General features: G+C 39.1%; 1 protein-coding gene across 3 annotated transcripts in view; it reads left to right on the top strand.

Moving 5' to 3' along the window:
* Nucleotides 1–21406, top strand: part of PRR16 (proline rich 16) — a 145085-nt gene that overhangs the window by 88047 nt on the left and 35632 nt on the right. For 2 of the 3 annotated variants that reach the window (XR_004061518.1, XM_030969393.1), the window contains exon 2: nucleotides 3516–4275. Coding sequence is in view for 1 of the 3 variants with exons in the window: in XM_030969393.1 (XP_030825253.1) it covers nucleotides 3516–4274 (759 nt within the window). In the remaining 2 variants the exon portion in view is untranslated. Of the gene's footprint in view, nucleotides 1–3515; nucleotides 4411–21406 lie in introns of all 3 variants that reach the window. The other variant, XR_004061517.1, reaches the window with a different exon arrangement.

Below are 21406 nucleotides of genomic sequence, written 5' to 3'. Positions count from 1 at the left end.
AGAAGTTTACCAATACAAGCAAGAAGTACAAGTAAGTGTTACTTTCTGTGTCTTGTTTTAGTCTTATGATTGCAAAGTTAGATTCTTGGAATGAGATCCTGGCATCCTGTGAGAAATACGGAGTTTTGAGTATTGGTATAAGCAAGTTAGGACATTTGTCCACAAAAGGCCTTCAACAGAGGAACTAAAAACTAGACAAAACTTACAAGTACAGCTCAAACAATGGAAATATTAGGTCAGAACAGGCTGCTTTTAATAATCACAAGACTTTTTCTTGGACTAGATTCTGAAGTTCTTTTAAACAGGAACTGCAATTTGATCTCAGTGGAAAAACAATATATTATGCTAGCTCTGTATTTTTAAGCAACTTTATATAAAAATTTGGTAACATTGAGGATTGGGTTAACTGTAAAATGTCTTTGCATTGCAAATGGTTTGCAACTTCAGTGGGGATTTTAGGGGTTTTTTTGTTGTTAGTTGGGGTTGAATAGTTTTTTTTTCCTTTTTACCTGAACTTGATTTTACTGGTTAATTCTCCATGCTCTGTTAGTTGCAGCACAGAATTTCTGAGTCCAAATGCATATTGCTAAGGGTGTAATCTTGTATTTTGGTAGAGAAGTTCAACTCTGGGCACCTAATATTGTTAAGATAATTAGATATATTAGATAAGAATAGACTGATGTCCTGGTTCATTCAGGAGTGTCACATTGGATTCTACAAAGCTTGAAGCCTCAGGATACTGCTGGCAGGGTAGAAGTGAGCATATCTGCAGAGTTCAAATCCAGTTAATGGCTAAGGGGCTCCGTGAACTATAAAATTAGGTATCCCCAATATTTGTACATGTGAATCAAGTCCTGTTTTATTCAGAAATGAAAGAATGGACACATTTCTGCACAACTAGAGCACCTTTTTCTTTTTTCCTTTTTTTTTTTTTTTTTATTAATTAACATTCTTTCTCTTACTTCCATAGAAGATGCACTGTGAAACAAGGAATGGTTTTTTTTAAACTACAAGAGTTTTGTTGTGTTAGTCATGAGTTCTCATGTTGCTTTTTCATCTTATTTGAATTTTACCTTCTGGGACAAAAAAGCAGAAGAAAAGAACAGCACACAGACTCACAACTCATGGTGGGAATGAATCTAGACAGATAAACTGTGTTGTTGTGTTAGAGCCATTTCATGCTGGATTTATGTTCTACAAACGGATAAGTGACAAAAAAAATTTTGATGTGTACTACACATTTGCCCAGAAGGCATGAAATAAACTCTGTAGTCATTAACTTGAAGGGTAGTTCATAAACAGACTTTCCTGTTACTCTTGAGAAAACTTTTTGCTCTGCAATGCATAATTTTTCTGTTTCTTTGCCTGCCAAGGAATTTCTTTGGTTTGTGTTGCATCAATGCATTCTATCACTGTTATAATATAATAAAAGATGATAGGATGCAGTAGGATATTTAGATATATATAGGCAGACCCTTATATTTACACAAATCCATCCAGAGGGATGTTTAAATTTCAGGCTTATTGTCCAGAACTTGACTTTTTTGTCTTTGTTCCTGTTTCCTTCTGAGAAATTCTCTCTACCTTATTTTGCTTATGTAATGGAAGGTGATAATAAGAGTTCTTTCACTTGTAAGCTGTCATTCTTGGAATGAATTTTGGTACAGATGGGATTTGTCTACCTTTATTCTGAAATTTTCCTGAGTTCTTATGTGCTGTACCCTGGAGGGGATGTGTGGGATCTGGCAGCTACTAGATTCAGCTGTACGTTTCAACTCCTAAAATAATTTTTTTAATCCTTATTATTTCAGGGATTTAATGTCTCTGTTTTAAGGGTATATTTTTTTTCTTTTTTTCTTTTTTTTTTTTTTTTTTTGAGAAAAAATAGAAATTTAAATGCAACATGATACTGGACTTAGAATATTGAATAAATTAGTTGTTTGCAGTACTTTTAGAGAAAAATTATTGCACAGTTTTTTTCAAAATGCTTGAAAGCTCTCTGAATGATGCTTATTTGCATGTTTGCTGGTTTGGGGAGAAGGAGACCACTAAACTGAATTGATGCATATGAACTTTTTTAAATTTTGTATTATGCAACTCAGCTTACAGTATGAGCAGTGAAAGCTGGCGTGCTTTTCCATTTTATGGTGGTTTTGCTTTTATTATTTACCTTTTACTGCTGGACACATAAGTGGGGGACTGATTTCACTGAATGAAGAGTCACTGCTTTCAGTAGTGGCTTTCATGTTTTTTGCAGTTATTATGTGGCTCATATGCCTAAAAATAGTTTGAAATCAGTAGTATCAGCACCAAATTATTGAAAGCAGGAAGTAGAAATGAAGTTTCTGTGGCACAATGGCCACATCTGGTTTCATTTCAGATGTATTGGGTTGCCTCCTCCAGAACATCACAGGCCTCCCAGAAGGATCCAAAGCAATGGCTCAGGTTTTTATTCATGCACCAGAGTTAGTTAGCAACATTTTAGGTACTGATTACTTTAGGTACACACTGGGAGGCTGTGAAGGACAGATATCAGTTTTTAAATGTGTCCCAGTGCTACTTCCTGGGGCATCTATTGTAGTTATGTGTAGCTGATAACTACAGTTGTTCAACTGGGTACTGAGTTTAATGTAGTTTAAAGCCCTTTGCAGGAAGGGCTTTTAATTGTCATATGAAAAACTTCCTACCAGGTAAATGCACCGTTGGTTTCATGCCATATTAAAAATCAGTAGAGAAGGGATTCTTGAAAACTAGAAAAGATCTAGCAATGTAGAATCTAAAACCAGAATTCTGGGAGGTAGAGGAAAACTTCAAATAAAGTGCATGAGTTCTTAAATACTTGTGAGTGGAAACCAAGCAACATTTTCTCTTTCAGCAAATGCGATTTCAGGACTTTTTTGGAGGATTTCAGATTTTATGGAAAATGCTCATAATAAAGGGATATAACACAAAAGAGATTTTGTTTCTCAGAGTCTCTTTTATGTTAAAAAAATGTCAGAAAATTGTGTATCAAACATACAATTCCACACGTATAACATCACCTATGCAGAGAATGAATGTTTAAATCTAGAGTGTTTGAAAGGTCAGAGCTAAAAGATGCTCTGCAGAATTTTTGGGTTCAGAAGCTGTCATGTAGAAGCTAAAGCTGAACAATTTTGTCTCCTCCTGCACCGGAAGGCAAAGCATAATGCTGAAGAATTACACTTCACTCACTATGATATTACCAAGTAAACCCTGGAGGGAAAGAAAGGGAATTTCATTCTAGACTGTTTCAAGTTATATTTCTCTTGTATTCAGGTGATGAGCTAGCAAAGTAGCCATCCTTGTCATTATTGTTGTCATCATTTTTATTATGATTATTTTATTACATTGACAAGAATAAATGAAATAATGGTCAAAAAAATTGGATGCTTCAGTTCTGGGGAAGACAAGCTGATAGCGGAGAATGGTTTAGTTTTTCTGTGCCTTCTCTGAGGTGTGCTTTTCTCACTGTTCTCACTCTGGCTGTTCTGCAGGTGGTTGACCAGATTGACACACTGACATGTGATCTGCAGCTGGAGGATGAGATGACAGACAGTTCCAAAACAGACACCCTGAACAGCAGCTCCAGCAGCACAACAGCCTCCAGCCTGGAGAAGGTGAAGGTGCGAGGCAGCGCGCCCCTCATCAAGCCACCCGCGCACCCCTCTGCCATCCTCACCGTGCTGCGGAAGCCCAACCCGCCGCCTCCTCCCCCTCGGCTGACGCCCGTCAGGTGTGATGAGCCCCCCAGGCTGCCTCCCTTGGCCAACCCCCTCAAGACCAATGGCACCCTGCTGCGGAACGGGGGCCTGCCCACGGGGCCGGGCCGGATCCCAAATGGAGATGTGTGCTGTGTGCCGAACAGTGGCCTGGAGAAGGTGGTGATGCCACCGCTGACACACAGGGCGGAGAAGGAGCGGTGTGCCCAGGCGGGAGCCAGGGAGCGCGTGCGGTTCAATGAGAAGGTGCAGTACCACGGATACTGCCCCGACTGTGACGTTCGCTACAACATCAAAAACAGGGAGGTGCACTTGCACAGCGAGCCGGCCCGGGCTGCAGGAAAGCTGCCGCACCAGTGCCCTCCTCTGCCGCCTCCTCCACCTCCACTGCCTCCATTTCTTCTGGAAAATGGTGGGCTGGGGATAAGTCCCAGTAATAGCTTTCCTCCTCCAAGACCTGCAACTGTGCCTCCACAAACTGCGCCAAAACCCCAGAAGACCATCTTGAGGAAATCAACCACTACAACAGTGTGAAGTATGCCCCTTGTAATAACTCTTTGTTTTTTCCTATATATAAACATAAATAGGTAATGAGCACTTTCTACTTGAGCAATAAAAAGACCCAATGTATTACACCCTGTGTCCAGTGAAGTGGCATAAAAATCACATGGTAAGTACAACGAGGAATACTTGTTGGTCTTACCCTTTTGGCAAAGGGTGCTGGAAAAATACTAATTCTTTAGCAGTGATGTTGTAAACATCTGTAGCAGTTTCTTAGTTGTAGCGTGGTTTAAAAGACAATGAAAAGAAAGTTCAGTGTGAAAATACTGCATAGTGATATGTGATAGGTTTCAGTCTGATATAAGGATATAACCATTTCTCTCCTGGGTTTTGGTACTTTTCAAATGTCTTTTGATGAAGCCAAGTGGAGTACCAGGTAACTCCCTTTGACTGAATTCTAGCAAATGCTTTTTTTCTCTTCATGCGTGCTTGAGCAAACTCAGTGTATGTGATGTGGTTGCAGTAGGGGGTAATCACTGGACTCTCAGCAGCTTGGTCTTTGATGGGGAAGTAAATAATTGAAATGTGTGTTGGCGTGGCTCTGGAAAACTGAGTTGCGTTTTGTTTCTCCCTGTCTCAGTGCATCGCTCCTGATCTAAAGTACCGAGTCTGAGATGAGCAGGGATGGTCCCATTAAGTTCCCCTTTTTTCTCCATCTGCAAAATGGTAGTGATATTTTATCTCACTGTGCAATGGCAGTAGGCTGGAAAAACAAAGCCCAGTCCTGTGTTTTTCACGAAGCTTTTGTCTGGTGCAAATCTTCTTTTTGAAGGCAAAGAAAATGTTGCTTAAGGCCTCCAGGGACATCCACTTAATTCATGTAAAGAGCTTTGAAGTTGAAAAGCTCTGTGCAATTATGGAGCATTAACATGCAAAACAAGATATTTTACATGTTACCACATTTTGATGGTGAACCCAATTAATATTCTTACTAGCTGAAAAAAAGTCCTCAGCGTTTTTAATTATTTTATGGCAGAATATCCTTCCTTCTCACAAAGAGACTTGCAGGGATTTAGAGTTTAAAAAAAATCCAGTCAATTAATAAATCTGATCATAAATCTGTTATTTACAAAACATGTACCAAAGTAGTCTCAATGGCCAACAGCAAATGCTATATTAAAAAAAATTATGCTTATTTCAGCTGAAATATAAAAAGTACTTTATGGCAAAACAGAAAAAAATCCGACAAAACAGATTTTGAATTTTAATTTCTATTTATATCTAGTAATAGGTATTAAACAGATATTGTGTTCCCTTATATAGGTATTCTAGTATTTAAACCAAAATAATAAGAATAATTGTAACAATAGTCCCATCAGATGACTACTGTTTGTAAATCTTTGCATTAAGCAAACATTTTATTTTGTGCAAATACACATCCAGGGTCTAAAGCCTTATGAAGTATTCCCTGCATAAAAGGCAAAGAAAGGAAATCATCCTAAATTCTTAATCATGCTTTCCTCTCATGTCTCCCATGTGTTTTTCATGATGCACTTTACATTTGGTATTGTTTGACTGTGCTTGATCCCACGAGAGCTGCTGCCGAAGGCAGCGAGTCCAGGCGCTTTCGGCAGGAAACAGGAACTCATCCTGCATCTGTACAAGATCTTTGCTGCCCAGATCAGGATTGTGGCAGGTGGATTCTGCTCATGTGCTGGAACTCCACAGCACCTCCCTTGCTCATACATTGAAAGCTGCATTTGAAATCACTGGAACAATGTGCAGATATATCCACATTGCATGACTGCAGGATTTTCTTTTAAAAAGAAAATTCCTGCTGTCCTTACAATATCACTGCTGTACAGATCATACACCTGTTATGAGCTAGTTTAATATTTTTTTCATTCTTATACAAGCTACTGTTTACAAGAAATAAGATAATGCAAATCAAATATTGCGCATAAAATATTAAAGGAAATAATGCTGAGTAATTTTAGAGGGTGATGGTTTGGTGAATATGTGTTACCTCACTTGGCTTAATTTTTTTTCGTATGAACTCACGTCTGACAACAGAGTGCTGTATTTCTCCTCTGGGCTTGTCAGAGTCTCATGAATATGTTAGCACCTCCAGACTGGATGCTGTACTCAGTGGATGTGGACTGATGTACATGTAAACTTCAGTTTTGTTACAGCTGTCAGCTCTGGAAAGCTTAAACAGCATCCAAGTTTTAGAAGTTAATGTTCAGTTTTGGTACCCAACATCTTGCATCTCATACTTTGTCTTCTCCTTCAGAAGTGCTTTCTTATCTCTTTCTCTACACCTCCCGAGTACCTTCATATGTTATGGCTGTGCCATGAAAAGATGTGGGTTTTCAAATGCAATGCAATCTCTGACCAGCAATGCAGCTTCACAGCGTGGTGGAAAAACATTGTTTTTGAGCAAAGTTTGACAACCCAGGCTTTCCTTAATACAACATGTTCCAAGGTCTCTGTTAAATCATAATACAAACATTGAATCAGTTATGTTTTAATGAGAATGTCTCTGGCCTGTGTCCCATTGTAAGGTATTTTTGTCAGAGTAATAATTTCACATTAATAACATGTCAGAATAAAATTAATGTTAAAACAGGTAAACTTGCAAAATGTGCAAAACAATTAACTTTAAATTTTGCAGCACTGTTTGGAAACTGGTAATAGAAATGGTGTAACAACAAATGCAGTAGTGCATTCAGCTAGCAGTATTTTTTACTTTTATATGAGGAATGTAAAGTATGTGAAGCATTTTTGAACACCTACAAAACAGTGTGCTTCACACTTTAGTGAGGAAAACCCAATAAACTAACTGGACGGGAGTTGTCTGCATTTGTAATGTAAATGTAATATTCTCTGAGATTACATTTAGTGTTTTGCAAATATGTTTATAGTTGAAAGAAATGAAAGTCCAGTAGCAGTACGCAGTGCTTTAATTCAGTGTTTGCCATCCCATCAGTCTGCTGTATAGCTTTAGTTCCCTAAGGTACTTCAGAATCTCAACTGTCCAGATCTAGACTTCCCAAATGCAAAAAGGAGAAGGTTGATTCCATCAGTTTAATGAAGGGGACAAGTTTAGGAAAATTAGTATAAAAAAATGAAAATTACCTTATTTGTAATAATGGCATTCATTAAAAAGGTTAACCCATGAATGCATTGCAAGAAAGGAAAACTTGGAGAGTAAAATCCAATAACAATCCTTTTGAAGGACGCAAGGTCGGAATCTTCAAAAAGATAGTGGATCTTTCTGCCACCTGGTAAAAGTCACTGTTCTTTCTTTTCTCTTGTTGTCTGAGTTGTTATACCATTCATCACTTCATCAATTTTCTTAAAAACAAGAAAAAAATCCAAATCATCATTGATTTTTTTTATTATTAAATCAATATCTTATTTAAAATGTGATGTGAAATAAGTCAAGCACACTACAGCTCTTGTTATTAGCTTTCTTCAGATAAGTTGTTTATTGGTTTTGAAGCAGAGAGCAGTATGACTCCTTTAATTATCAGAGAGATTTTATGTGGATGTTTGCTCAGATCTCTTTCTTTCCGTGTTCTAATTATGGTTTTCCTTTCAGTAATGTCACAAACAGTAATCTTACATGTTCGTGTAAAACCATACCATGGCTGCTGTGTCACTTGTCTGATGTAGTCCTAAAGTAGGCATGAGTATTGGGCACATATTTTTGCAGAGGCAGCATTTCTGACACCCCTGTATATATGCTGTGAGCCATGCTTTTTCAGGGGCAGTATTTGTGTGCTTAGAAGCAAAATACCTATCCGCTGCTCAGACTAGTAACAATATTGAAGACATAATGCTCACAGGTGCAGAAAGGTCTTGCAAGTGAGGTGTGCACAAAGGCATGTGGCAGAAATATGTATGGTTAACCTTGCTAAGAGCAATTGTTAGAATACCCAATCTGAAAAGAATATTTGGTATCTGTTACATAAACACATATTTTGTAGGGATATTTGTGATCTATCTCATGTAATATCTACATGCTGCAGCCTAAAATTTCTGTATCTGTATTGGCACAGACCACAACTGAAGCAACAGCAGCAGCAGCATCATGAACAGCACTGGTGTTACTGGGTCAGTATCCTGTGGAGCAGTGCTTGCAAACTGCAGTACAGCCTCATCTTTGGTAGCAGTTACATGTTGATAGGATTTAGTTGGCAAAAAGTAGCAGGGATTTTATCCCAATCACCTGTTTTATGGTAGCTAATAGTCCAACAGAGCAAGTTTCTCCACCAGTCATAATTTTGGAAAGGGATTGTAGTAATCCATCTTGGGATAGCTCTGGGGAGCACAAGCAAGCTGACTTTCATTTCAGATCTTAGATGCTTGACATGTCTCTAACTCATGCTGGTCAAAGAGCTCTCCTGTTGGCTGAGACTGGAGCTGCTGGGATGAATGGACCTGACCATGCATCCTGCTGCAGGCGAGAGGCCTGTGCTCGAGTCAGCCAGTGCACGTCTGCTCCTGTTCTCCGAGCCCTCGCATATTTTCATGTATGGCAATGTTCTTGTTGCTACATGTGGGAGAGTTTTGTTAAGAAATTACACCTGCTCTGTGTTCATCAGCTGAGCTGTATTGTTTCAGTGGTGAAGCATGGCTGTATTTAAGTTCCCTGGTCTTTTGTAATGCTGAATCTTTAGAAATTTTGAAGGAAAGGTTTTCTTACTTTTGAGGTAATCGTTCTCCTGTCAGGTTGTACAAATAAGATGAAAATCATCATGCAGCCATGATGAAGGTGGAGTAGAAGTTTTCATACTTTGAGGGATTTGGTTTGTTATTGAAGGGCTGTGTATCTTTTGCTGCATGAAAATAGTTTTTATAGTTAGCTGAGAAAAAAGTAGAACATAAATTGCACCCGACAGCCAGCCAAGAGCAGTATTTTGAGGAATGAATAAAACCAGAATCATTCTGCTGCCGTTCTTTGGAAAGATAAATACTCCAGGAAGGTCCAGGAATTGCTGCATCTTCTCCTTATGGCAAGAGGTTTTTTCTTTAACTCCTGAAATATTGGTAGTCCAATCTATCTCATTGTTGCTTGTAAATTATATTTGTGAAAAAAACATTTTTGTAAGAGCTATCTGATATCACAGCTGCCTCTAGATGTCGTTTGTCTGATATTTTGAGTAACTTTTTATGTAATCTTGCAAGCAATAATGGAAAAAATTGCATAAGAAGGGAAAATAATAGGCAAATTATGAAAAAACCCCTTTCAACATATGTATTTAAGTATATTCCTCAGTGGTGCTTACATAATGATAACAACATCAATATGAGAGCTTGTTTTTCTTCATGTAGAGATCTTAACATTACTTGAAAATCTTGAATTATGAGTTTAATATAATAATTACATTGTGGTAAGGAAAAAGCCAGTCAGTGACAGAAATTCTTATAGAAGTGCTTATTTCCTTTCCAGTTCAGCACTGATTTTCCTGAGTAAAAGCTGTGTGTGTTGGCCTCCTTCTTGGACAAATTAGCATGTGAAAACCAGAACATTATGATAGTGTCTTTTTTGTATAAATCTCTAACGCCTTCAGGATATTTTGGTTTTTCTTCTTGGTAAATACAGTGATGATGTGGATGATTTGATGATACAGTCATATACTGGAATTAAAAGATTGTCTATGTCCCTATATCCCTTCAAATAGAGTTTAAATCTCTCTCAACAAATCCTGGTAACTCCTGAGCTAAGATCCTTTTTCCCTATTTGTTGACAGTAGTCTTGGTATTGTAGAAACTGACCTGTGATCAAAACCCCCAAAAGTCTGCTGGTCACACCAGTCTCTAAGCCAGGTATTATTCTTCATGATTTTCCTGTTTCTTTCTCTTCATTGCCTGCAAATGGGAGGACAGAGAGAACAGAACTGGTACTCCAGATCCCTAGACCAGTTGTCTCCTGGCCCTGAGGACCTGCTTGACTCTCTGAAGCCCTTGATGAGATTTCATTGCTGCCTACCTGAAAAGCCAATAGAAGCTGATAATCGGTGGGCCATACCAGGCTGGGTTTTTCTTGGCAATGTCTCTTACGTGGACCTCAGGAAGGCAACACACTTCCCTGTGGCTTGGGTCTAGTCAGCATATTGGGCCCTCCATTCCTTTCAAAAGGGAGTCACCAGTGACTTCTTTTTATTTAATTCAGGAAGTCATGGTGTGGGGATAGGCTTCTCTGACTTAGGCAACCTGTCCATCCCAGAAGAACTTCAATCCCCATTCTCATTTCCCTGCTCCCTAGATTCCAGGTCCTCATATCATGTTCTATAAGGACAGCTGTGAAGGTGAGGCAAGTTGGATGGGAATTCAGTACCAATCATCAGTCAGGAGAAGAGTGAAGTCAGCACCTTGAATTTTAGGAAATCAACATTTCAGCTCTTTGAGAAGTGAACCAATGGGCAAACCTAGGAAACTGCAACAAGGAAGCAGAACAAGACTATAAGATCTATCCATGGAGCACAGGAGCTCTCATTCCCCACATTTAGGAAATCTGGAAAGCAGAGCAAGAGTCAGCATAGATTAATCAAAAACTGCTGGTTAAGCAAAAAGGAAATAAGGAAATGCAGAGATAATGGAAGCAGAGACTGGTATCCTGGGAAGATTTTAGGGAGAGGTTGCCTAGTTGTGTAGGTGTGAGGCCAGGAAGAACAAGGCATAGAGAGAGCTGAATTTGGCAAGGGATGCAAAGAATAATAAGGACAATAGGTTAATCAGACAGAAAAGGAAGATCAAAGAAAGTATACAGCCTCTGATTAACACAGACTGGCAAACTGGCAACAGCAGACAAGGAGAAGGCTGAGGCACTAAACTTTTTCACTTCAGTCAATGGCCACCTCTCTTCCCATTCTCAGATGGATGGAAGCTAAGTCCATCCCACTGTAAACAAGGATCAGGTCTATGAGCACCCAAAGAACCTGAATGTATCTAAGTCTATGGGACCCAATGGGATGCATCGCAGAGTACTGTGGGAATTGGCTGCTGTAGTTGCCAACCCACTCTCCATGATACTCAAAAAGTTGTGGCAGTCAGGGGAGGTCCCGAGTGACAGGAAAAAGGGAAGCATTGAACCAACCCATCTTAAAAAAGAGTAGAAAGGAGAAGCCTGGGAGCTACCAGCCTGTCAGTCTCACCTCGGTGCCAGGGAAGGTCATGGAACAGATCCTCCTAGAATGCACATGGAGGACAGGAGGGTGATTTGAGGCAGTCAGCACAGCTGATCAACTTGTGATCTTTTACAATGCAGAGACTGCATCAGTGGGCAGGAGGAGGACTACAGACATTATCTATCTGGCTCTTGTAGGGCATTTGAGTTCTCTCCAACATCCTTCTTTTGAATTAGAGAGATATGGATAGACTGTTCAGTGGAGTAGGAATTATTTGAATGGTCACATCCAAATAAGAAGGAACTGGTCAACAGCTCGATGTACAGATGGAGATCAGTTGTAAGTGGTGCCCTCAGGGGTCCCGTATCATTTAATATCTCCATTAATGACATAGATGAAAGGGTCAAGTTCACCCTCAGCAGATGACACAAAGCTGGGTAGTGCCGCAACACTCCTGAAGGACACCATGCAATCCAGAGGGATATGCACAGGTTTGAGAAGTGGGCCCATGGGAAGAACTCATGAGGTTCAATAAAGCCAAGTGCAAAATGCTGCACCTGAGTCATGTCAGCCCCCAGTATCCATGTAGGCTGCAAGATGAACAGATCAAGAGCTGCCCTGCTGAGGACTCAGTGGGTACTGGGGGATCAGGGTTTGGACGTGAGCTGGTGATGTGTGTACATAGCCCAGAAAGGCAGCTGTACCCTGGTCACAGCAGAAGTGTGACCTGTGGGTTAAGGAAAGAGATTGTCCTCCTCTGCACTGGTGGGATCCCAACTGGAGTACTGCATCTGCCTCTGAGTCCTCAGAATGAAAAAGACACGGACCTATGGGAGCAGGGAAGGGCCTCAAAACTGACCAGAGGGTTCGCTACAAGGAAAGACTGGTGGACTTTGCATTATTTAACCTGGAGAAGAGGTAGAGAAATCAGGACTGATGTTGAACCCAGGAAGAAGGAAGGAGTAGAAGGTGATTTAAGATTTAGTTTTTATTTGTTATTTTCCTACTCTTATTTGATTGGTAATAAATTAATTTCTCCACATCCAGTCTGTATTGCCTGTGATGGTAATTCGTGAGGGGGTCTCTTCCTTTACCTGATTCTACTCTTGAGCCTTTTGTTATATTTTTTCTACCCTGTCCAGCTGAGGAGAGGGAGTAAAAGAACATCTTTCATGCGCTTTCATCCAGCTAGGGTCAGCCACCTCACAAGCAGTGTCTAAGAGTGCCAAGATCTAGTGAGCTGTTACTGGAAAATATCTTTTCCTTATAACTGATCTTCAGAAAAAGTGCAAATTAGAAATTCAGAAAAGGAAATTTCATATTAAAAGTTAAAAATTTCTGGATATTATATGCTTTAACTTAAATGATTAAATGTTTAGAGGGAGCTTATTCATTAATTCAGTGGAAATACTGCTTCTGAAAGCAGAGGATCCATTAATATTGCAAAAAAAGTAGATATTGTTGTCTGAGTTAATAAAATCCAACTAGAAATAAGATTAAAATCCTTCACGATGAGAAGAATTTATTTGGAAAAGTAGTCAGTAATCCACAGTATGAAGTCTTTGAATTAATTCTGCATTTCTCTAAAAAGGGGACACACTAAGTCTAAGGAAAATACTACAGTCGTAAGCAGGAAGGCAAAGTAATTTACTCTAATGCTCACTGTTAGCCATTAAAAGAACTGATACACCTTTCATTAAAAGACAGATGAAAAATATACATTTCTGATGTAGCCAGCAGGTGCAGTTTTGTACTTGACAGAGAGGAGAGATGAAAAAAATCAGTTAAGCATGCCAGAAGCAATGAAAAAATTAAAATGTCAAACTTTATTTTTTATAGACAGGCACAACTCAGTACAAATTGTTCAGAGTGTTAATGAATTGCTTCTACTTACATGGTGACTTGAAAGGAATGTGTTGGATGGCTTTTATGAATATATATGGAAGTGCTTCTGTACCATCCAGAATTACGATTTCAGAACAAACCATCTTTCTATATTTGTGTGGAAAATCTGCAGCAGAACAGCATACTCTAGATCAGCTGTAAAGATAAATCATTTGGCAGCCAAAGTGCTTCTCAGCTATTCAGGTATCGATCCCAGGAGCAGTCAATAGATGCAGCCATAAACAAACACTCTTAATATTCCAGTGCTGATGTGACTTTATTTAACCCTGATCTGTTTCTGGGAAAAAATTCCCAACCCACCCTTGCTGATCATTCCTGCATCCTATATGTATTATATTTAAATATAAATAAATAAACATGAATAAATAAAAATATTTATTTATATATTTTATATATATATATATATATATATATATTCCTATAATAAGTCCACTACAAACATTTTTGCAGTGTAGCAGTGAACCAGTTGAGTGGCTCAGGCTGTCTGAAACAATGTTCATCCCCAAAATTGGTCAATCAGTCAGACTCACCTCCTCAGAAAGAGGAGAGTGGAAAAAGAATCAACCTTGTCACAGAGATGTGGGCTTTTCCTTGACCTGGCTTGTTTCTACAAAGTGTGAAAAGAATGCCGGAGAAATGTTTTCATGTATACGCATCTAGAAATATTTCAAATATGTTGTTGGGCTTCACCAAAATAACTAAGTGCAAAGTATAATCAAAATAAGATTTGGAGTTGTGTTATGATGTGATGCAATGAATCTTTCTGGTAAAATAGGTCTATTTTATAAGGATTAAGGAAATCTAGCATCCTATTTCTGAGACATTTATAATATATTTCTGTACCAAGTTGTGCAGAAATATCTTATACACATGTATGAAATACATAAAGAAGAGCTTCTGGTGGATGTTTATTTTCTAAAGCATAATCCTTGAAGATATGAATGAAACACAGATGGATTTTTTACAACAGGAAGAAACACCACTCTCATTCGCATTAGTAAGATAGTAGTCAAGGTTTTTTTCTCGCTAAGGACTTTTTTATTTCTGGGGGGATTTTTTTTATTTTTTTCCAAGCAAGCATGACATGGAAGTCATGTGTTCTTATTTTTCTTTTCTCTTTTTAGTTGTCCTTTTTGTGTTCCTTCAAAAACAAAAACAAAAACCCCAAAACAAAACTAAAACAAAACAAAACAAAACCCCCCCCCAAAAAGACAAAACAAAACAGAAGCCTAGAAAACCCAACCAACCAGCCAGCAAAAAAAGGAGAGAAGAGAAAGAAAAAAAATTATTTATTTGTGATATAAAACACAGCATGTTTTAGCATTTTTAAATACATTATTAATGCTTACATTTTCACCTTCTGAGGAACTCTGACAATTTAAATAGTAGTTTGTGAAAAACTGACATACAAAAAGTATTAAAATAACAATTTACAGAACAATAAATTCGGTGGAATTTCGATAAACATATATCCATAATTACTGAACAGGCTGGAAAAGAGACTCATCTGATAAAGATTCAGGGCTCTCATGAGTTCTGACAAAAAGAGTTCAAGGTTTACAAAAAGAACTTGTAGGACTCCTCCAACAGCTTATGTAGAATGTCATATGTATGTACCTGCATTGACCTAGTGACTGATTCATTATGCTGGTTATGAGTCTCTACAGGAAAGCAGCTCATGTAAGCCAATAGGCCAGATCTTTGTGGTGCACTTGTTTTCATAACCTAAAATATTTTTTTTCATGATAAATTCAGAATTGTTATTAATGTATTTAAAATAATTTTGTAAGCTCAGTCATAATATGTTACTGATGAAGTATATCACTATTTGATAGATGTCTTTAACACTTCCAGTAATCACACCTACTGAAGAAATGAGGAAGTACAGCTATGATAATACATAATTTGTAATTTATATATTTGGAATCTGTATATACAACTGAATATGATCCTGAATACTTTAGAGGCTGATGGTTTTTTTTTTTCCTGTCATGACCTGATTTTTAAGTATAAGAGTAGTATTTTGAGATCATGTTTAAGTCACAGACTTCTTGTTGGACACTGCTTGGAGACCAGCTGTGCTATTTGAAAACAATTTAAACTTGGGGTTTGCCAAGACTTACAAAAGAGCTGTAAATACTGAAGTAGTCCTCATTTTATGATAGTACAATACATTGTTCTAATTAGCAAAATCTTGTGTTCAAATTTGTTGAGAAAATTGTTATTTATTTGCATAAGTTTATCATGTCATTGTGGCCAGAAGAGATGAGAAAATAATTTTAAAAAAATAAGCAGTGTCTACATCTGAAAGCCATCAGGCAACACTGACTTTGTCTTGTTAGAGGTCTTAAAATACATCTATTTCGATTTATTTTCATTAAGGTTTGAACTTGTCACAGTGATCTGCAGACCAGTTATGCCAGTGGTCAGTGCAAAAGTTCAGAAGACGGAGATCTTTGTTCCAAGTAGTTTGTATCTTTGTTATAATCTGAGATAGATTCTGATCACACGCAGGCTTAAGAGTAAGTCAGTCTCCGAGTGGGAAACAGCATTTAAAGCCTGAATTGTATTATTTAGGTAGAAGAAGAATTAAACAAGGAAAGTCTTGCAGCAGAAGAGTAACTACATATAAACCTTAGTCTCAACATTTAAATTTTCTAGTACTAATGCATTTTTTACATACCTTGCTTATTTTCATCCACTTCTTTTTTTGGTACTCAGCTCCAACTGTAAGAAGACATGGTGTTCAGTCATTTATTTAATGCTAGGGAGATAAGAAATAAAGTTGTAAATAAATTAAGTAATTGATTTCTAGAAAGAGGATGGCCAGTGTAGCAAGCTTCACTGTTGATCTTGTCCGAATTCACAGACCGATGCAGGAAAACCATTAGAAAAGCATTGTATGTACTAGTATGTTTTTAACAATTTTCTTTTGCTGTCACTCATTAACCATGCATACAGGACATTAATTATTTGTCTCTCAGACACGCAATGAATCTTTTAAATTGTGTTTAAATGAATCTTTCATGAGCTTTCAGCACCTGTGCTTTGTGGTGTGTTTTCAAGGAAAATTTGATCTATGAATGGAAGCTTTAAATGTCAGAAACACAAAGCAGGGAGTTTTATCATAGTGCCATAAGATTCTAGGAAAAAAAGGTATGAGGTATGTATTATTATTTATTAAGAGCAGAAAGCTATGGTATTAGCTTTCTGTTTAACAGGAAATTGTCTGTTTGGTAAGACAAACTCTGCTTCATCTATATTGATTGGAAAAACTATGAACTGTACATCAGCTCTTCAGAAGGAAAAGGCTGAAGTACTCAACAACTTTTTTGCCTTTGTCTTCACTGGCGACCCCTCTTCCCACAAGTCTTGGCTGGATGGACATCAGGAAGGGGATTGGGAGAACAAAGTCCCTCCCACTCTATGTGAAGACCAAGGTTATTGACCACCTGAACAAACTAAATATATATAAATCTCTGGGTCCCAATTAGATGCATTCCAGAGTCCCAAGGCAATTGTCTGATGGTGTTCCCAAGACTCTCTTGATATTAAAAAATTTATAGCAGACAGGTGAAGTCCCAGGTGACAGGAGAAATGGTTGCTGTACCCATCTCTAATGAGGGTATAAAGGAGGACCCTGGGAAGCACCAACCTGTCAGTGTCCCCTCCATGCCTGGGAAGATCCCAGGACAGATCCTCCTAGAAGCTCTGCTGAGGGACGTGGAGCACAGGGAGCCAGTGCAGCTGCACCAAGGGTGAGTCCTGCCCGACCAGCCCAGTGGCCTCCTGTGATGGAGCGGCTGCATCAGTGCCTGAGGGAAAGGCTGTGGGTGTCATTTACCTGGACTTCAGTAAGGCCTTGACATGGGCCCCCATGACATCCTTCTCTCTAAATTGGAGAGGTGTGGATTGTGCAGATCAGCTGTTAAATGGACAAGAATGTGTTGGAGGGTCACATCTAGAGGGTGGTGGTCAATGGCTCAGAGTCCCAGAGGATGTCAGTGGCAAGTGGTGCCCTCAGGGGTGTGTACTGGGACCAGTATCATTTAATATCAATGACATAGACAAAAGGATCCAGTGCACCCTCAGCAAATTTGCAGATGACACCAAACTGAGGGGTGCAGTGACACTCCTAAACAATGGGATACCATCCAGAGGGATGGACAAGCTTGAGTAGTGGACCTGTGGGAATGTCATGAGGTTTAATAAGACCAAGTGCAAGGTGCTGCACCTGGGCTGGGACAACCTCTGTTATCAGTCCAGGCTGGGGGATGGAGGGAGAAGAGCAGTCCTGTGAGAAGGGCTTGGGGGTGCTGCTGGGTGAGAGGCTGGACATGACCCAGCCATGGGCACTCACAACCCAGAAAGCCAAACGTGTCCTGCAACCAAAGCAGTGTGGGCAGCAGGGTGAGGGAGGGGATTCTGCCCCTCTGCTCTGCTCTGCTCCGCCCTGGTGAGACCCCACCTGGAACCCTGCATCCAGCTGTGGGGTGCCCAGCACAGGAATTGACCTATTGGAGTAAGTCCAGAACAAGGTGGACTAATCACCAAGGTGATTAATAGGATGGAGCGCCTCTCCTAAGAGGAAAGACTGAGAGAATTGGGATTGTTCAGCTTGGAGAAGATCAGGCTTCGAGATGATGTAATTCCAGCCTTACTGTACCTGAAGGGAGCCTGTAAGAAACCTAGAGAAAGATTTATTACAAGACAAAAGGGAATGGCTTCAGAGTGAAGGATAGTAGGTTTAAATTAGATATTAGGAAGAAATTCCTTACTGTGAGATTGGTGAGGCACTGGAACAGGTTTCCCAGAGAAGTTGTGGATGCCCCATTTTCAGAAGTGTCCAAGACCAAGTTGCGCGGGGCTCTGAGCAACCTGGTCTAGTAGGAGGTGTCCCTGTCCATGGCAGGGGACTTAGAAGTAGATAATCTTTGACGTCCCTTACAACACAAACCATTCTGGAATTCTGTGATTTGTTTTTTCTCTAATTTGTGACTCTTTGCTGTATGGTAGAAGATGGTCTTCTCATTGTGTTGATACAACCACACATGGTCAACTATGACCTATGACCTGTCCTACATTTTCATTTTATAGAAACTGGTGCATGGAAATAGAAGACCAATTAAGGACACTGCTGTGCTCTTTGCTTTTGCCAGGGATTTGTAGTTTCTGGTTCAGACTTGGAATAGGGAACTCGCAGATTTCCTAGGGTCCCAGATTTAGATGGGCTGGATGACGGCGTATGTCCAGTTTACATGGCAAAAGGGTGGGGGCTGTGGGGGTGACACCTATGAAAAGATGCCAGAAGTCGTCCCCACATCAGACAAAGCCATTTTCTCAAAGATGGATCTGCAGCTGACCAAAGCTGAGCTGTAAACCATGTTGGTGCACATCTGTGATAATGTATTATCCTTATTTCCCATTAGTCCACTCTGGCCTTTGACTAGCAGTAGTCAAATTTTTCAAGTCTGAAGAATTTTTCAATTTCAAGTCTCAAAATTTTTCAATTTTGAGCCTGTGATGGTAATAGATGAAGGATCTCCCTGTCCTTACCTCTTTATGCCATTAGCATTTTGTCATATTTTGTCCCCCCCATCCACTTGAGGACAAGAGCAGTAGTTTGACTTGGTGGGCACCTGGTGAAGTGGGCGCACGGCTGAGGGCAGCCTACCAAGGGACTCATGTTCACCAGCCTGGCACTACCGTGGTGGAGTTGATCTGGTGCCCAAGCCTGGCCCAGGTGAAAGTCATAGCAGCTGGAATGCAATGCATGTTCACCATTTCTTCCCACTGAGATTTGCTTAGGTACTTGTATGATGGCAAAAAAGGGCACTCTCATTAATATGAGCCTGATGCCATTGTTATGGTTTGGTGCAACATGGAAATTGGAAGGGGCTGGCCTACCTTGTGTACCTGGCTTTTCTTCTCATGGCCCAAGCTCTCAAATGTATCCACAGTTTGAAGCTTGAACACAGTGGCACGTGCTGCAGTCTGTTTTCATAATGCATTACATGAACAAAATCAAAGGAAAATTTTCTTCACATTTCAATTTCACATTTATTTTATTCTGTGTTAAAAGAACAATTCCAATTTCTTTTATGTTGAAAGGACTAAATAGGAGGATCACAGCACAGGAACAAGTTTTTCAGAAAACTTTTGTTTGATTATGAAATTATATACTGTATAATCTCTTACTTGTGATAGAACCTCAGATAGATCTGCCTCTTCCTTTTCTAAATAAGGGATCTGAGGTCAGCTTTATGTATCTTCAGAGGAACCTTACAAATTGCAGTGAATATAAGCAAGCAGAACACATGATTTTTGGTTGCAACCAAATGTGATTGCTATTGGATGGAGCAGATACTACAGTACAAACTTCATTTATAAACAATGTTTATTGTTAATGTAGCTAACTATTGTAGACCGTAGACCTAATCTTCTTCACATCCTTTTTTTGGTTTTTTTTTTTTCTTTTTTTGACGACTGGTAATAAGTTACAGCAGGAACCCAGAAGAATTAATTTCTGGGCAAATTGAATCCACCTAAAGGCAGGCAGCAGTGAAGTGTAAAGAGATGATGAAGAGTGCAGGGGAAGGGTGATTAGAAGAATTTTCCCTGACTTATTTCTTGAGGAGCTGAAAGGGAGAGAAATCTAGTGCACATAGTGGGTGAACAAATTATGTGCCACAGGGACATGGGATTTAGTGGCTCACTTTACTCCCTAGTTCCCTGGTATGGGTCCAATTTATTGTGGTAACTTATCACTTACCATCTGTTTCTTGTGATGCACAACAGTGAAAAGTTTGTTTGGCCTCTTTCCTTTGGAGAAGGGTTTTGGTCATTTCTCATTATTTATTAATGATTTTCCAAACCCAAGAGCTTAAAGTGACATGAGGTATTAAAACCCAGAAATTTTGCATACTCACTTTTCATCATTTTTGCTTACTGTCAGAGAGCTTTTTGGCTGTCCAAACTATACAGGTGCCACATTCATTTTGCATTAGAAGCTTTTTCAACACAGTCAGTAGCAAGTATTTTGGTTTAGTGTTAAAATTTTAAAACTATTTTATTTTCCTCAGTTATTATGGCATGCCCATATTGGTATGGAAGCAAATATTTAAGTGTTGCTAACAAGAATGGTGGAAAAACTAGAAAAAATGTTCCTCTGGTCAAGCTTTCAAAGTATGAAACTTCTTTCTGGGCACATAATTTTAGAATGATGCTTTAATAATTTATTTTAAAAAACCAAAGCCCCAACTTGAATGGAGAAACTTGCTACTGTTTCAAACATGAAAAATTTAAAAACATTTATAAGCATTTCTCTGTGTGCATATCTGTACATAACAGTGTTGTAGCAAACAACTGCAAGCTTATGCTGTTATTTCTTGCCTTTTTAAGACATAAAATTTTGTTGGGCCGTTATGATTTGAATCCCTTTAATACCTGTCAAAGGTTATTAAGCATCAGATATTGGAACCTGGGGCATTGTCAAGGGTTACATTTGTTAAGGGGCTGCTGATTGCAGCAAGTATTGTGGAGAGCAATAGGAAGTTATTACCTACTCCCCCCTCCAAAGGCCTTAATTTACAGCTCAGAAACAGCATTACATGGCCAAATGCCGTTGTCAAAGCCAGCCATGGCATTGCTGGGCTGAAAAGGAGAGAACTTGGGAGAAGATGCATAAACAGGATTAAGAGGCAGTGAAAGGAAGGACCACACTGAAATGGAAAGGAGAGGGTGAAGTAGAGGTGAAGAAAGAAGAATGCAAGAATAACAAGCTAACCCAGAAAATATTCTAATTTCATCATCACTATCTGACATTCCATCTCAGATTAGGTTTGAAGGTAATCTCTAAGTGATCTCTTCACAAAATTTCTTTCCTGAAAGGCATGTGACATGAAATGATAAAACATTTAACATTCGTTGGTTTTCTATTGAATATGCAAGGAATGAGCAGAGGACATTTGCTTTAGTTCTGTATCTTAGTGTGTGTGCTTTTTTTTTTTTTAATTCTCATAATGCCTGGAAGTCCTTTGACTAAACAGGAAGTTTTCTTTTGAACTTTTATGACTAACATAACCACAAGAAAGCTAAGAGCATTGCTGGGATTTCAAATAGAAG

This window comes from Camarhynchus parvulus, chromosome Z (assembly GCF_901933205.1).
Source record: "Camarhynchus parvulus chromosome Z, STF_HiC, whole genome shotgun sequence".
Taxonomy (NCBI): domain Eukaryota; kingdom Metazoa; phylum Chordata; class Aves; order Passeriformes; family Thraupidae; genus Camarhynchus; species Camarhynchus parvulus.
The sequence above is the reverse complement of the archived record's forward strand: the minus strand, read 5'-3'. Positions and strand labels throughout refer to the sequence as shown.